Genomic DNA, 18,392 nt, shown 5'->3' with positions numbered 1-18,392 from the left:
CATGCCCAAACGTACACACCCAAAAGACCATGACCATTGACACCTTACACAAGCAGGGCAAGACACAAAACTGTTTGTTCACAGAGCTCTGTGTCCAAGCACATTAATAGAGAGGTGAAGGGAAGGAAAATATGTAGTAGAAAAACAAGCAACAAGGATAACCGCACCCTGGAGAGGATTGTGAAACAAAACCCATACAAACATTTGGGGAAGATTCACAAAGACTGGACTGCAGCTCAAGTCAGTGCTTCAAGAACCACCGTGCATAGACGTATGCATGACATGGGTTTCAGCTGTCGCATTCCTTGTGTCAAGCCACTCTTGAACAAGAGACAGCGTCAGAAGCGTCTCGCCTGGGCTAAAGACTGGACTGCTGATGAAAGTTCTCTGATGAAAGTAAATTTTGCATTTCTTTTGGAAATCAAGGTCCCAGAGTCTGGAAGAAGAGAGGAGAGGCACAGAATCCACATTGCTTGAGTTCCAGTGTAAAGTTTCCAGTCAGTGATGGTTTGGGGTGCCATGTCATCTGCTGCTGTTGGTTCACTGTGTTTTCTGAGCTCCAGCCGTCTACCAGGAAGTTTTAGAGCACTTCATGCTTCCTGTTGCTGACCAACTTTACGGAGTTACAGATTTCATTTTCTAACAGGACTTGGCACCTGCACACAGTGCCAAAGCTACCAGTATCTGGTTAAAGGACAATGGACTCCCTGTTCTTAATTGGCCAGCACACTCGCCTGACCTTAACCCCATAGAAAATATATGGGGTATTGTGAAGAGGAAGATGCAATATGCCAGACCCAACAATGCAGAAGAGCTGAAGGCAACTTTCAGAGAACCTGGGCTCTCATAACACCTGAGCAGTGCCACAGACTGATCGACAGCATGTCACACTGCATTGCTGCAGTAATTCAGGCAAAAGGCTCAATTCAGGCTCAACTAAATATTGAATGCTGTACATGCTCATACTTTTCACGTTCATACATTTCAGTTGGCCAGCATTTCTAAAAATCCTTTTTTTTTGTATTGGTCTTTAGTAATATTCCAATTTTCTGCAATACTGAATTTGGGGTTTTCATTAGTTGTCAGTTAAAATCATCAAATTAAAAGAAATAAACACTTGAAATATATCAGTCTGTGTGTAATGAACGAGTATAATATGCAGGTTTCAATTTTTGAATGGAATTACTGAAATAAATCAACTTTTTCATGATATTCTAATTTTAGGACCAGCACCTTTACATGTCCATACATGTACATCTAAACATACATTTTCAAATGAACATATCCAAAAGTCTACGTTCATACATACAACCCAAACCGTGTTTGATTTCTAGAAGGTGACTTGCTTTGAACAGACTGTCCCATGGTTGTTAACTTTTCCATCCTCTCTGTTTTCAGTAATGCCTTTGTTCTCCATAATTTCGAAACAGTCACTGGTGTTTATTTGAGCAATAATATATGAAAGGGAGTGCTATAGCATGAGATACTGGTACAGTGACCAAGATCAGTACACGAGGGCCAATATCTCATGTTATAGTATGAATCTCGAATTCATTATTGCAGCTATACCACAGGCTGTTATCGCCGTTTATTATTAGGTTTTAAGATGAAGACCATGGTTTATTTGTTTATTAACTTTTCAAGAGGAAGAATAGTTCCATTCCGTCACACATTCCAAACGAGGCTGCATTATTCAGAGCTGCCCTCTGTCAGCTCTGACATTATATATATATATTTTTTTACTTTTAACTTAAACAGAAAGAACTTGCCATCATTTTGTGTGTATATATATATATATATATATATATATATATATATATATATATATATATATATATATATATATATATATATACAAAATGATGGCAAGTTCTTTCTGTTTAAGTTAAATGTGAGTATTTTGGAGTATCACTCCAGAGCTGTGCTGGTGAACTAGAGCAGCGCGGAGAAAAAAAGATTACCTTAACACGAGTTAAACACAATCACAGAAACTACATAGACATTGCAATTTACTTTTATTTATTTCAGAGTTTCTTTGATTCAGAGAATCAAAAGTGTTTCTTTTGATTACAAATCAGAAAGCAGATAACAGTCCACTGCACCGTAACTCTTAACTCGTGCAAAAAAATAATGCGTGCAAAAGGAAAATTAGTCAGATCCCTGATAGGTGTAAAGTCCAGGCACAGCTCTGTAAGCCTGGAGAGATTCAGTCAGAGTGCCATTATCATGTAATATTGGCACTCCTGGAACATCTCTCAGCCAATCAGTGTCAGAACTAACTGTGGTATAATATGTGATATACACACTAATGCTCTCCCAAATATTATTATGAATATTGGAGAAACTAATTAAGTAAAATTTAAGAAATAGCTTTTTCCCCTGTTGATTTTAGTGCTTTATCTCTCTCTCTTTCTCTCATCGTGTAACACTGGAATGCCCTGTCCTCTCTTTCTGACTTGGAAATCTGAAAATCTAGAAAGCTTGTCCACATTTCTCTTGGAGCGTTATTTTTCCTCTAAATCCTCCTCTGGGAGCTGCAGTATCTCTGCACCTGGGGCTCAGTCTCCTCTGTGAGAGAGAGACACAGAGAGAGAGAGAGAGAGAGAGAAACAGAGAGTTGTCAGGTTCTGAGTTACTGGAGATGATCCAGAGCCTGCGGGAGATTTCCTAACAGCCCCTGGGGTGCAGGAGAGCCATGTCCACCACACTGAGAAGGAACAGAGTTTTCTGAATCTGTCTGTCATCCAGGAGGATGAGTGTAACTGCCCCCCCCCCCACCCACCACCCGAGACATGCTTTTAGATCAGATAGTGACTTCTGATCTACACAATCTTGGGAGTGTGGCTGTGTATTAGGCCTTTTGGCTATGTTCTTATGTCTCTATCTGTCTCCTCTGTGTGTTTTTTTTGTGTCTTTCTCTCGCTCTTCCACTCTCTCTTCTCTGTTTCCTCTTTCTTTGTCTGTTTTTCTCTTCTCTCTTCTTCTCTTTCTTTCTTTCTCTTGCCATTCAAACTTGAAATAAGCCAACATTGTATCTTCATTACTTGAAAATTAGCCCACCTACTAATAGGTTATTTAAATAGGACACACCCCACTTTGTCTTCATTAACATAAATATTTAAATCATGAGGACACAATTTAGCGGCTCCAGAGCCAATGGTTGTCCTCGTGTCCTGTGGTCCCCACGACTCCAGAGCTGTGCAGTGCCACCCTTCTCACCACCCCTTGGGGTAGATGTGGGGTATAAAACATCAGATACACATGATGAATAAAGCACTGTAGTCACTGAACATCTCTGATTGGGTGTGATGTTTCATGTCTGCTTATACACCATACAGGACTGTTTCTAAGACTGACCAATGAGGTTGCAGCAGTGGGTGGGAGCTCAAAGCACAGGTTGCATGGTTGAAAGATGAGGCCCAACACAACGGACAATAAAGAACATTCATCATGCCTTTAAGAGTGGTATTTATTCGTTGGTGTGTCTGCATAGTGACGGTGGGGGGTGATGAATCTCCCTCGTCTGAGAGGGTGCGGTAATGGGGCGAACCAGGGGGCTGAGACAAGAGGCTCTTTAGAGGAAACAGAGGACACACACGCACACACACACACACACACACACATATATATATATATATATATATATATATATATATATATACACTTATATATATGGCCATCACATCCCAGTCCACTTAGAAACCACTCAGCCTGAATTTCCAAACCAGCAAACTGCCTCAAACTGGTCTAAAATCACTCACTGGAGACGATATTTCTTCATAACACCCTGCACATATCCCTCCACCAAGAAAGGATTTTAAAGCTATGTTTCAGCCAGTGCTGACCCCCATCATTTCAGATTGTAATTGAACTCACTCATTCCTCCTTTCACACATTGTATAGCAGAACTGGGCAGTTATGGTGCTTTTTCACCACATGGGTCTGACTCTACATGACTTAAAGCTTGAAAGGCTTTAAGCCTTTTTACTTAAAGGCTTAAAGCTTGTTGCTTTTCCACTGCAAAATAGAGCCGGTAACATCGCAAAAACTGTCTTTAGGAATCCTAGCCTTTGAAAACTAAAACAACTGCGGCTGTAAAGTTAGCCACTGTTTACTCATAGTGTATTCGCGTGTTGTTTTGTTTTTTGGACTGAACACAGCTCTGCTGTGTTCTCACAGATCAGTTTTACTTGTTGCATGCTCGACTTTCACTGGAAATATTTGCCCGCCATCGGCCCAAGGAGCATATAGCCTCTTCAAAACCCCTTGAGGTAAAGTTACCAACTGCTGTTGTGAGATAAAAATAAATGTGAAAGCTGCTGTAACTTTTAAGAAGCAGAGAGCTTGTGCTGGATTTGAATGGGCTCTGCATTTTGTGGTGATTGGCATGTCTGTCTGGCCAATCAGCGCTCTTCAGGGTTTACACATCACCATTTAGAAACTACTCAGCATGGTTGGAACCCCGAGGGAGCTGGGCGTGTAAACCTACCCAGTTCCAGGGACCAGGTACCAGATTTGACCAGTGGAAAAGCAAAAGAGCTGTGTCGAGTCAAGTTATAGGTTCCATGCTGTGGAAAAGCACCATTAGTGTTCTCCTCCAAGTGTGTTGAGAAGAAAACTCCCCAGGCCCCCCATAAAGAATTTATATACACAGATAATACCTTGTAAAGACTCCACCCAAAGGTTATTTGAAGGGTGTATTATTCCAAGGACAATGCTACCTCCTTTAATTCATGTCCCAGTGGTGTCCCACAGTGACTGATTACTGTTTCCTTCTCAGGAGGCAGGACAACCCCCATTAAGGGGGTTTTAAACAGGGGATTCTGCTTCTGAAGGATTTTCTTCAGCAGAATGAACAGGGACAATAATGGTTAACTGCTGTAACACTGAAACAAGCAAAGATACAAGACCCCTGGAGAGGGAGTATTAGGAGTGTGTGTGTGTTAATGATTAGTGTTCTTTTTAGAGTATGCAAAGCTGTAATTTAGGTCAAATGGAGGGTCACTCAGACCAGACACTGTGTCTACAGTAATCTCTCTCTCTCTCTCTCTCTCTCTCTCTCTCTCTCTCTCTCTCTCTCTCTCTCTCTCGCTCTCTCTCTCTCTCTCTCTCTCTCTCTCTCTCTCTCTCTCTCTCTCTCTCTCTCTCTCTCTCTATTTTTATGTATCCCACAGCAATAAACCTTGAAGTAAAGGAGGTCTACATGATGTATTGTATACAGAGTATGTCTAAAGGTATGTGGACATCCCTTAGTTTTCACCCATTATGGACACAGATATTCAGATGTTGCCATTAATGTGATTTAAATATGCAATGTAATAAAATCATAAACTCGTATTTAATTATACCATTTTTCTTTCATTAAACAATTACACAGAACAATCAGTGGAATAATAAATCACCTACCTTGTATCTACATTCACTGTCAGTTTTATCAGTCCCACTGACTATATAGGAGCACTTTGTAGTTCTAACCTACTGTGTCTGATCTACTTGTACCAGCAGAACACACATTAACACACCACCACATCAGTGTCATTGCTGTGCTGAGAATGATCCACTACATAAATCATACCTGCTCTGTGGAGGTCCTACAGGGTGAAAGAAAGTATGGGGATAAGAAAGTATCCAGAGAAACAGATTACAGTCTGTAATTTTAGAACTACAAAGTGCTCTAGTATGGTCAATAGACTGATAAAATAGACAATGTGTAGATACAAGGCATGTGTGCCTAATCCACTAATCAGCATATATATTAACTTATGGAACTAAATCAATGACAAAGTATTTGAATCAGAATTTTGAATATTTGTCTGAATATTTTATGTATGAATTATTTTATATGGCATTTGATAAAATTGAAAATGAGGTAGCAAAAAAAATAAGATTTTAAAAATACAGAATCAAGTCTTAAAAATTCAGATTCTAGGCAAGAGGGCAACTAGCGACTTCTCAGAAAAAATAAACTTCCACATAGCGATCAAACAAAGTGTTAACTGGACAAATACTGACTGAAATTTATCTACACAGCACCTCTGTTTAATATTACATTAATACAGGACAGATCTCCGGATTATAAAGCCTTTGAAATAGAAAGGATGGAAAAGGAGATATTAGTTATTTGAGGACGCTATTTGAGGTATTTAAATCTGCAAATGTGAGTCGTGAGATGATTTTGTTAGGAACCAGTAGTAAAAACAGCAGCACCAGTCACTAAAGCAGGAAGAAAGTGGAATCCACAAGTGACAGTTCAGGTAGCTAGGAGCTCATTAGAGCTAAGGGATGTGATTGGTCAGGTGACTCGTGGAAAGCATTTAGTAAGGCTATATCACCAGAGAGAAGGCAAATAATTAGATTTATTTACAAGCAGGAAGAGGAGGCATGGTCTGCTATAGCAGCGTCACAGGCAAATCAAGGCTAGTGGCTTCATTTGGAGAATCTAGAGAAGCAGAAGGTCACTTGGCAAGAATTTTGGGCAATGGAGGCAAGTCATTTTAAGTTTTTGCTGGGGCATGACATCCTTGGAATTGGCACTTGGAATTGTCTTGGACAGTGGGAAGGTGAAGACCCTAGTTGTAGATTATGTAAAGGGGTTGGTACGCTATAGCATATTCAGTCAGCTTGCAAGGTTATTTTGTCATACGGTTGGTATAAATGGAGACATAATGGGATGCTAAATGTTTTAGCCTAGAGGCTAATGCACTGACGAGTGGTCATAGTAGTAAAGTGGTTAAGTTTGTGTGTGAGAGGGAACGTATTAGAGAGTGTGTGCAGGCTATAAATATTGGTTGATGGGGTGAAGCATGAGATTGGAAAATGCATTAATTACACTGAGGCCAGACATGGTGCTGTAAACTGAATGTAAACAGTTTATTTCATAGAGTTAACAGTTCCATTTGAGGATGCAGTAGATGAAGCATTCGAAAGAAGAAGCTGAAATACATGGGCTTGGTGGCTGAGGTGGGTGGCAGGCACATGTAAGACCAGTGGAAACAGGTGTTAAGGATTGTGTAGCCAAATCTACCACATCCCTACTTGTGTAGTTTGGCATCAGGGGCCAGCAACTAAGGGCAGCTGTGAAGGATTTATCAGTAACAGATGAAATATCTAATCAATGGTTATGGATAAGAAGAACACATTTTATTTCAGATGTGCTGTTGCGGTTTTTGGTGATGTAGCACATAAAAATCACATGGAACTGGTGGCACTGATAATGCTTTAACACTGATAATGCCAGTGGGGCTAGGTACGGCCTTAATCACCGGGGAGGCCAGTTTATGGTTCTTGATGGTTGAGGGTAATGTAAGACTGTAAAGCTAGCTTGGAGAAGGATGGGTCTGGGATGCCATACTTCACTGTTGAGCCCTTTGTGGGTGTTGTGGGCTTAATTCAATGAAATACCAACGTGGGAATGTGCCTACCTGATGACCCCTGTAAAGTGCTAGTGATGCAGTGAGTGGTTTCTTTACACATGTGATGGGCTCAGTGAGTAACCTTAGTTGTTAAGGGTAGCTGGTTGCTGATCATTGGATTATTGGATTTAAATGTTGCTATATGTACTGATCGGTTAATTAATGGCTAGAGCAAACTTGGGGTTTAGGTGTAGGATTTAAACGACATAATTTTTTTCGCTGCAGGTAGGAAGAGTGTGGGGTGGGCCCTATGTAAAGCACTAATGGACTGGTATAGGATATATTATTCTGTGTATGATTATAATAATCATGTGTGTGTTTGTGTGTGTGTGTGTGTGTGTGTGCACTTTATTTTCTGTTTTTTGTCTCAATCATTTTAAATGAGGCGACTGGATCTCCATTACACACAGCACAACACAGTTTTATAATCAGGCATTTACAGAAATGTAATTATTTCTACATAAATGATGGGTTCCCTGCTAAGCTCTGTAACATATTATTCTGCTTAATAAATATATAAAGGTATTTGCATTTAGTAGCATCACAAATATCACAGTTTAAATAAAATGTATTCATGATCTGTCTTTTTTTTTTAATGGTGACATGTAAAGTCACTACATGAAGCACATTTACATTTAATTAACCAGAATAAGAAGGACTGGCGCCCCCTCCAGGGTGTATGCCCAATGATTCCAGGTAGGTTCTGGACCCACCGTGATCCTGAACTGTATATAAGCGGTTACAGATAATGAATGAATGAATGAATAAATGTCTGATTGAAAAACAATGCTGCTTGTAATGGAGATTCACAAATGTATTAAAATATTGATAAAACCACTCTCTAATGTTGTGGAATTAATAGTTGGGAGATTTCTCGTCAGAAAAGCAGTGACAGTCTGTGTCCAGGGTTGGTTTGGGTTATGGACAGCAGCTGACTTTCAGTCAGAAAGTGTTTATGATAAAATCTCAACAACCTACATCACGTTTTAGTCTGAGCATCCATTAAAACACTGTAACATTGTGCAGATCTTGGCTAAATAGCTTTAACCGTGTTTAAGCCGTAGGGTTGGACACACATGCACGAGGTCCCAGTTCTATTTTCAGATCCCTTGATCATTTGAACACTACGCTCCTTTTGCTCACGCTTATGCTGTCATTAAAGTGCTCACTTCAAGGAAGTATTTAGGGCTCAGGGCTGGAATTGGGAAGATGTGAGTCTACTCCAGCGTTTCTCAAGGTGTGGGGCGCGCCTCCCTAGTGGGGCGTGTAGGTATTGCAGGTGGGGCGTAAGGAATCTAAAGAAATTAGCTTTTCTTTATTAATGAGCCCGTGTTTATTAATGCCCTTATGTTTTGCCTATAAAGCGTACTCAGTAAAAAGCGCAAAAACTCCCTTTCGTCTGAGGTGGGGAATGATAGAAAAAGTTTGAGAACCACTCGCCTTATCTATGATTGGTGGCTTTGAGACAAGACACTGGTTAATGCTACATTCCATCTCTCTGTGGATCTCTCTTTTCCTGAGAAGCCCACTGGTTGGCCTCTGGCCTAGATTCGTATTTTTGTGTATTAATATTTTGGACTTGAATTTATGGGTCTGTATTTTATTAATTACAATCTGAAAATTTCACCAACTCATAATTTTAAGTCTATCAAATGCCATACATATATATTTGAAATATTCAAAATTCAGATTCAAATATTTGTCATTGATTTAGCTCCATGTTTTTGTCCAGTTGAATCTGCAATGCACAGTGTATATTGTGCTCTGCTCTTCTGTAGTGTCCGCGGGTGTGATACTATCCTCCCGAAGCCAGAGGGCTCACCGTCTTTACAGCAAACGCGAAAGCAAAAAAAAAACCTATCGCTTTTACCTCGGCGGAACCCGTAGAAGGTACAGTATTTCGCAGGCGGTGTGTTTTGGTCCGCCGCTGTGTCAGACGCTCCAGCGCTATGGCCGAGTATTCCCGCGTAAAGTCAACCAAACTGGTCTTAAAGGGTCTCAAAGACAAAAGGTAAGGTCCCTAAACTATTTATGAACTAATTTCATTCAAATCAATGAGATTATTATGGTTTAATACGTTGTTTCCACGAATTGTCTTCATAAATACCGATATTTCACAGTGTGAAACAGTATTATTCTTTATTTTACTACAAATCCCTGAGGTGAAACGACCATTCGCATAGGAACATTATTCACAGTCAATAATAACAAATAAATTTGACAATATTTAAATTAATCTAATCATTAACGTCATTAACGAAATACAATGGACGATGGACAATGGGAATTAAACAACCCCCTTCTACTGCCACTCATTGGTCACTTTATCAGAAACAGCTTGTACAGTAAATGAAGGTTTTTCAAATAAAAATACCGGAGTGGCCACATTACTGGAAACACTTGTATTTTGTTACACTGGTGTTTGTGTTTATAACGATAATACAGAGTATGAGTTCATGTTTGCTCATTAATTATTCATTACTGTGTTTTCTCTAATATACTTGCAGCAAAAAGAAGAAGCACAAGGACAAGAAGAGGAAACGATCTGATGAAGGAGATAAACCTGATATTGTGGGTACGTTGGTCAGATGCTGACCTCAGACCTGGTCAGTTAATGCACTGAAACACATGCGCTTACTTGCACCAAAGTGTCACAAATGTGTAGCACTCCCTTGTGTAGCATTGGCAAAACGTGCATGCATGTGTAAGTGACTGACTAACTCTTGCCATTGAAAATGTTGACTGCTCCAGGATGCCTCATTCTGTCCATGCTTCTGTGTGTATATTAAACTGATGGTCTGTGCGATTGACTGTCCCCTCACTTCTTATCCCTCTGCAGGTGGCTGGTGGACAGTTCACAGTTTTGGGGAGATCTCTGGCACAGTGGCCATCGAGATGCACAACAACTCATACGTCCATGCCCTGGACACAGGGCTTTTCACCATCGGAGCACCACATAATGAAGGTACAGAGGGGTCCATGTCCACCATTTACATCTTCAAGCATTCTTAACTAAGGATGACCTGGGGTCCATTAAGAGGTCCGAGAGAGAGGGCAGCCTCTCATGCTTGCTATTCCACCTTAAATAGACTTGCACCTGGTCAGTAGTTGAATTTAACTGGAGCCTAGTTGAAGGTGAAACTGAGGTACGAGTATGTAACTGTCACATTGTTTAATGTGGAAAAGAGGCACTTTAACTATTGCAATATTTAAGGGTAAAAAGAGGCACTAGTAAATAACTGCTGCTTCTTTAAAGCCGGAATGGATGCACTTTAATGTAACTTCTGTATTATTTAAAGTGGAAAGGAGGGAACAAAATCAATCTGCTGCACAATTTACTTTGGCACCAAGGCACTAGATGTCAGCGGTAGAACTCAGGCACCAGGAAAATGACAGCTGCCACTTTAAGGATAAGGCACAGGCATTAGACTATAGTTACTGCATCATTTAAGGCAGAACGGAGGCACCTGATTGTATCTTGGGTGTCATTTAAAATTAAACTTAGGCCCTAGAATATAAATGGTACTTTGTTAAAGGTGGAGTGGATACACTTGAATGCACAGTCTATATAATTTAAGGGGGAACAGAGGCAGTAAAATATTTATAATGTATCTGTATAATGTGAATCATAAGCACTAGAATATAAGTATGTTGTAATTTAAGGTGAGAGGCAGGCTCTAGAATGCCCAGTACATGCATCTTTTAAGATAAAATAAAGCAGTGGTTCTCAAACTGTGGTACGTGAAGCAGCAAGAGTTGGTATGCCAGATGACCTCAAAAAATAACTTCTTAATTAAATAATTAAGTAATAATTAAAACTGATAATCTGAAACGGAAACATGTTCATGTGTAAATTACATAATGTTTCACAGTTTTCATAATTAGGCTTTAATAAAATGTTTGTCTAAAAAAATATATATATATGGGCTACGAATAAATAATAGTTCAATCTGTAATGGAAGGGCTCAGCAGCATTTCCCTGCTTCTTATTTACAGGTTGGGAATATGATATCCCATTATTTTGCGAAATCTGTGTAAATAAAGCCCAGTTTCAGCTTCTTGCAGAACGTATGCGAAGGCTAGAGACAGATGTGAGCAATTTGAGTTTTATTACAACCAACACTAGCCCAGTGAAATACACCAAAGCCCAGAAGGACAATATCTAGAGGCATAAAAGTAGAGAGAGCACTTAGCAGAAATAAATCAATGTGGCCGATCTTCGCATCTTTAGAGTCCTTAACACACCTCCTTCGCCTACTAATACAAGTGCTGGGATCCGCTGGGAGCACCTGCTCCAAGTGCTGCACTCTTTTCATATATGGCCTATTAAAACACATTAAATTGACCTCTCTTCTCATTTTTATTTCTCTCAAAATGCTTATTTCCCCAAAATTGTATATGATCTCATAAATGTATAATAGCTGTTTAGGCCTAGATATTTTGTTCTCATTATTTTTAGCAATTATTGTAGAATAATTTTGTGTAATGCATGCAAATTACAAATATTCAAGCAAGATATTCGTAGTATTCATAGGTGGTAATTGGAGATTTTGGTTTGATACTTGTTTTAAAACCACTAGAATAGAGGAACTAGAATGTAACTGCTGTCTCATTTAAGGTGGATTTGAGGTGCTAGAATACTATTACATAGTTTAAGGCAAAACCATGGCACTAGAATGTAACTACTACAAAATTTAAAGTAAAGAAGTGGCAGTAGAATGTAGCTGCTACAAAATTTAATGTGGAATGGCTGCAATAGGATGTAGCTGCTGCACTTCTTAAGGTAGAAAATTTAAAATGAAAAACAGTCTGTAGCTCCTTATAATGAGGACGATTGAAGAGTCATTCTGCATCGGACCTTTTTAACATTCTGGTGCTGCAGCTTGAAGCTGTTCTACTCTGGGACTTCTCTGAAAGCAAATACATTTCTGAGTCCTGTAATTTTCAGTTAATTAAAGTCTTAGACCTGCTCTCAGAGATCTGAAATTAAACTGCAGAGTTGAGGAACTCTGCACAACTGCTTCTGATTGACTTCTTTTAATTAGCTTTGCTTGGTGTTCGCATCTTTTCTTCCAATGTGAGAAGACAGCTTCTCCCTGTTGGTCTGAAAGGCCATGAAGCTGTCGAGAAGCTTTCTCTGAGAGAAGAATACCACAGCGGTAGACTTTGTGCAACCAACGTCTAAGGTTGAACTTTGACAGTATATCTGCAGATGTAGCAGCTGTTGTCGCAATGGTGCTGAAAAGCACTTTCTCCTCCCTCAACATCCACTGCTAAAGTGTCCTTGAGCAAGGCCCCTTGCCCCAACCTGCTCCCTTGTTACTGAGGTGACTCTGGGTGTGTGTTTAGGTGTGTGGAGAATATTGTTCTGGATAATTATTCGCTATTAGCGTAGCCGTCTCCATGAAGCATTTCACAATTTCATCCCTGACTAACCGGATGGAAGCGGGTCCAATTGTCTTTTCTACTCTGGCTTTATCTCGTCCCTTTCCAGCTGACCAGAGCATTTAGCTGTGTTTCGAGAGCATGTCTTGTGTGCAACAGTTTTTAAAACCCATCCCCCAAATCAGTTCAGCGATGCTAATAGAAAGCGAGGTGGCATTTTTAATTAGCGAGCAACTGGCTGTAACTGTTCCGGCTCTCTGGACTTGATTAGACATCCGCTAAAGCCGATCTGAAGTGCGTTTCTTTCAGACGGGGCGCAGAGGGGCATGTAGGACACGCTGCTGAACTTTTCACACACGCCAATGCAGCATAATCTTCATAAAGGCATTCAGCCAAAGCCCACAGCTTTAAATGATTCATGATGTTAGCATTTGAGCTTAATATATTCTGTGCTGGCTCAACTTTGTGTCGTTCTTGTTTTGCACTTGTTTATTAAGAATTAAGGCACATTTAACCTTTAATTGCTGGTTGTCTGTTGGACAAAGCGTTTCCCTCTACCTTAAAAATCTGTTGTAATCAATTGTAAACAGTGAAACACAGAAAAAAACACAGCTTCTTTAAGAGATCAGGAGAAAATCAGTATGTTGAACACATCCACAGCTAACATTTCTTCCACTGTCAGAAAAACTGCACAATACAGGGACTGAAAAGATGTGCAGTACTGAGAGAAAAGGAAATAGACACAAAAGAAGAGGAATTGCACTAGAGCAGCTTAGAGGAAGGTTTCATGGACTTGTCAAACCATCCAAGAAAGAAAGATCGCTTAGTAAAAATGCAAATAACTTTTAAGATTGAACTTACTAGTGGTGGCTTCAGATTTGTTTGGAAAACTAAAATCAAGTCTTTTAAAAAGGGCACAAGCTGGAAATAAGGCAGAATATCAGCCACTCAAATTACTGTAAAGGCTTATATTACATTTCTAAAATAATGTTTTTATATATGTATTTATTTATTTTTAGATGAAGGACCTGACCCACCTGAACAGTTCACAGCTATTAAACTCTCAGACTCCAGGTACAACACACACACACACACACACACACACACACACACACAAAGGAAACTTACTATCATAAACCAGATCCTACACATGATCTCAGGATTTATTCAATCTAATGCTAGAACATGTCGTTACACAACCCTATTTCCAAAAAAACAAAAAATAAAAAATAATAAATAAAGAATTTTATTCTTTTGAATATATTGCCCACGATTTGAACATTCTCCTTTCAATCAGTCTCCTTCAGTCAGAGTGACCCTCTTCTCTCTGGGAGGATCTTGGTAAACCCTGTGTTACTGACTGTAAGCTTCTCGAAACTGTAAAATTCTTAGAGAAGACCAGATGCTCTAGTTATGGAAGTGAAATGTTTTCCCTGTCTTGCTTGATACCAGATTTGAACTGCTCAATATTTTTGGATACTTTGTCATATTTTCCGGACATAATGTGTCAAAGGTGCAGAATGTAATATGCTATCTTCTTACTGAAATAATTAAGGTCTTTCTTGAAAAAGACATTGTATTGATGGCATCATGTGTTGCTCCAAAACCTGAAGCTGGATTGGAAGTCAATCAGAGAGACCCTCTTCTCTCTGGGAGGATCTTGGTAAACCCAGTGTTACTGACCTGTTAGTAATGAATCACTGTCATGTCTCAACTTTTCAAAGCCTGTTGCTGTGTCATATACAGAAAAGCCAGTTGGAAACAGGGTTGTTGAATTTTCAATAAAAGGTAGTACAGTGTACATCTATGTATATTAATCCAGTGCTGTATTTTTGGATAAAATGAATCATTCCAAATAAAATTTTGAACAAGATTTTGAACATATGCATAACAGCATTTGCAATCTTCACTTCCTACAGGTAAACCCACCCGCAGTGTCTAGATTTTTAATTAATGTTGCCCGGGTTTCCATTTCTGCAGAATAGCGCTGAAATCAGGATACGGGAAGTATTTGGGAATCAACTCTGATGGAGTCGTAATCGGACGCTCTGATGCCATTGGGTCCAGAGAGCAGTGGGAGCCAGTGTTTCAGGATGTGAGTTTCAGGATTTTTACTTTTTTTTTTTTTAAACCAGTTTGTTAACCATTTAGCACTGCTACTGTCCAGAGTACGATTTGGAAACGAGAGAAATTGGGGTGAGGGACAGGGACAGAATTCCTGTCATTCACACACAACACCTTATATTGACCACACTTCCACTTGAGTAACTGTGGATGCGAATTCAGAAGGCATATCCCATTTACACTTGTATTAAATCCGGTATGTGTCTGACCACCTCTGAATGTGGATTGTGGGGCCAGTGCGTTTTGGGTGTGTTTACACATGAGTTTTCTTGTCAATTTTAATCTAGATGTCATAGGTTCATCATGTGTAAACAGGCTTTTGGGTGGGGTCAGAAATGGATCTTGACCAAGATTAACACGGGTGAAAATAGAAACTGATTTGAAGTCTGTATGCAAAATGGTTTCTTCTGGTCTTTGACAGTGTACATTAACAAAGGAGGTTGAAAACATATTGGTATTAATGTGCTTTTTACATATGAAAATAAAGTGGATTATCCTGATTCATGATTTAGTGACAAATGTTAACAGAATCTGTTACAAAGAGTTTCCACAAATAATCAAGACCTGATTTTTGCAAGGGGTAAACAGACTCTGTAAATGTGGTTGTATAACTGCTACTCCCATAGACTTAACTCTTTCCTTTCCAGGGTAAAATGGCTCTGCTTGCCTCAAACAGCTGTTTCATCTCATACAGTGAAGATGGAGACATCGTGGCCAAAAACAAGATGGCAGGAGAAGAGGAGATGGTCAAGGTGGGGTGTCCTTATTTCAGATACTAGGACTTTTAACTGTGAATGTATCACTGCACACCAGAGGGGGTTTTAAGAGGGCTCTACAGTAGCAGCAGTGAACTAGAGCTGTGGACAATGTTAAATCTCTAAGCTGCTTTTCAGCAGTGGAGCATTTCATAGAACATAGGGTATGACCCATATGAGTGTGAACAGAGAGGGATCACATCTCTGCAACAGCCACATCACCACCAGGAGTCAATCCTCAAGTGATGTGGGGACAGGGCTCTGACCACTTGATATGACTTAATTTTATTATGTCCAGTTGTTTAAAGACATAAATAGACAGCCTGTGTTTGCTTGTCAGATTCGATCGTGTGCTGAGAGAGAGGTGAAGAGGACGGATGACCTGGCAGATGAGGACAGAGGCAATGTCAAGAGCTGTGAAGTCAACTATGTGTAAGTCTTTTCAGCTCTGTGGCATATCTACACATTAGTTTAGTTTAGGTGGAAGTTAACATGTCCAACCACTTTCCAGAACTGCAGTGATTCTGACTGAGGAGATATTGTCATTGATTTGCAGCTGACTCCTTGTCGTTACATCCTGTGCAGAGAATGCACATCTGTGATTACTGTTTACCAACAAAATCATGTTGTTTGAGCAGCTGTTGTCAAGCGATTGCTCTCAATATTATTTTTGTAAGTGTCAGGATCACCATTCTCATTGTTCATACTGACCAATTAGCAGAAATCTAATATAGCCTAATCTACGTTCATATTTTCATTAGTACAACCATGTGTAACCCAGCTATGAACACTTAGTATCTACACAGGATTAGGTCATCTTCCAACAGGGGCAGCAATGTTGCATCACAATATTACTAGCTCAGGACTGACAATCCAAACACTGGCTTCTGCAATTTTACTTTGAAATATTTAAAATTTAGAAACATCAAGTAATGAGGTTGCAGGCTGCAACCACCCCACACTGCTCCCTTTTTAAAAGGTCATTAGTACCTTCCAAAGCCATCTTTCAACTTTTTATTATTATTATTTTGTAAATATTTTTTAACATGGTTGTGTTGTGTGTGTTTTTGGACAGAAAGAAGTTTCAGAGTTTCCAGGACCGGAAGCTGAGGGTGAATGAAGAGGACAGTGGCTCACTGAAGAAAGCCAGAACAGAGGGAAAATTCCATGAGGCTTTACTCGACCGGTCAGAAACATGATCATCGCATCACACACCACTGGACAACTAGCTTAGATGTTTAAAAACATCATTAAGATGGGGACTAGAATGTTCTTCTGGTACATCAAGTGGCCAGTAACGAGTGTTACGACCCAGTCTAGGGTTGAGCTGTAACAGAATGAGGTGTGTGTTTGAATTAATGTATGAGAAGGGAATAACTGTAACAGATGTAAATGGTGAAACAAAAGGACACAAATGGAACCACAGAATGTATAATGAATAGAATATATATTGTAGATGTGATATTTACAATGACCCAAACACCAGTGAACTTCAGGATGGCCTTATGCCGACAAAAATAACAAACACCCCTCCTAACTGACCCACAAACAGCTCTAACTTCCATCCATCCATCCATTATATGTAACCGCTTATCCAATTTAGGGTCGCGGGGGGTCCAGAGTCTACCTGGAATCATCGGGCGCAAGGCGGGAATACACCCTGGAGGGGACGCCAGTCCTTCACAGGGCAACACAGACACACACACATTCACAGCTCTAACTTACCTAAGTGAAAACAAAAGACAATACCTTACCTTACTCCCTGTCTATACACAAATACACACACAAAACCCACTCCCAAAACAAACAGCAGCCAACACTACTCTCGTGAAAAAAAAAAAATATATATATATATATATATATATATATATATATTTACAGTGCTTACAATACTTTACAACAGATCTAACGTCAGTATTCAAAAAGGGGCAAAAACAAACTCGTAGTCGAAGTAGGAATGTAACAAAGTAAAAAAACCAGGCAAACAGACAGAATTCAATATACACAACCCAAATCACAGAGCACAAAAACAAGGCTGACTAGACTGAAAGGGTGACAGACACAACACATGGACTGGATGACGGACCGGACTCAGGACGATGAACAAATACACGAACTGGAATCAGGAATGAACTCTAGACGGGTGAACAAACACATGGACTGGAACAGATTGCAGAACCTATAATTTTACAGAGATAGGGAGAGAGAAAACATACACATACACAGCGCAGCATAACACGAGTCTAATCAGACCCTATCTTTGTTTTCAACAGGAGGTCCAAGATGAAAGCTGACCGCTACTGCAAGTGATATGGAGGAAAAACAATTTTTCTTATTTGCTTCTTAACCCCCAAACACACCAGAACAAATTTGGCTAAGATGATGTACAATTTGTTTTATATAAAATTTTGTATTTGACCAGAGTACTCTAGTGTCACATGTAATTTTTTATTGATGATGTTGGGTTGCAAAGCTACAGTTGGGACCTATATCTAGAGTTTAAAAGGAATGTCTATGATTGTGGGGAAATGCAGCTCTAAGCCCAGCATATTTTAATGTGGAATGGTATATTTGAATAACAACTGTTTTTGTATGTGGCTGAAGATTAACTTATAAGTTTTTATTTACTCCTGAATTTGGAAACATTTCCAACTTAAGTGACCTGACACATCAAAAGTATTTGAATATTACATACCTATCGAGCAGGAATAGAGCA

General features: G+C 39.6%; 1 protein-coding gene across 1 annotated transcript; it reads left to right on the top strand.

The window, feature by feature from the left end:
• The first annotated feature begins 9,270 nt into the window (after nucleotides 1-9,270).
• frg1 (FSHD region gene 1) lies at nucleotides 9,271-18,102 on the top strand. Its single transcript, XM_066661017.1, has 9 exons — nucleotides 9,271-9,423; nucleotides 9,920-9,987; nucleotides 10,252-10,377; nucleotides 13,817-13,871; nucleotides 14,778-14,892; nucleotides 15,569-15,673; nucleotides 16,017-16,108; nucleotides 16,752-16,862; nucleotides 17,950-18,102. The coding sequence occupies exons 1-9, from the start codon at nucleotides 9,362-9,364 to the stop codon at nucleotides 17,984-17,986; spliced, it is 771 nt and encodes a 256-aa protein (XP_066517114.1). The 5' UTR covers nucleotides 9,271-9,361; the 3' UTR covers nucleotides 17,987-18,102.
• The last annotated feature ends 290 nt before the right edge of the window (nucleotides 18,103-18,392 follow it).

Source organism: Hoplias malabaricus, chromosome 2 (genome assembly GCF_029633855.1).
Source record: "Hoplias malabaricus isolate fHopMal1 chromosome 2, fHopMal1.hap1, whole genome shotgun sequence".
In the NCBI taxonomy this organism is placed as follows: Eukaryota; Metazoa; Chordata; class Actinopteri; order Characiformes; family Erythrinidae; genus Hoplias; species Hoplias malabaricus.
The sequence above is the reverse complement of the archived record's forward strand: the minus strand, read 5'-3'. Positions and strand labels throughout refer to the sequence as shown.

Coding starts and splice junctions, on each gene's coding strand:
- frg1 (XM_066661017.1), top strand. CDS start 9,362: ATGGCCGAGTATTCCCGCGTAAAGTCAACCAAACTGGTCTTAAAGGGT. Junction 9,988..10,251: donor AGATAAACCTGATATTGTGG/GTACGTTGGTCA, acceptor ATCCCTCTGCAG/GTGGCTGGTGGACAGTTCAC. Junction 16,109..16,751: donor AGCTGTGAAGTCAACTATGT/GTAAGTCTTTTC, acceptor GTTTTTGGACAG/AAAGAAGTTTCAGAGTTTCC.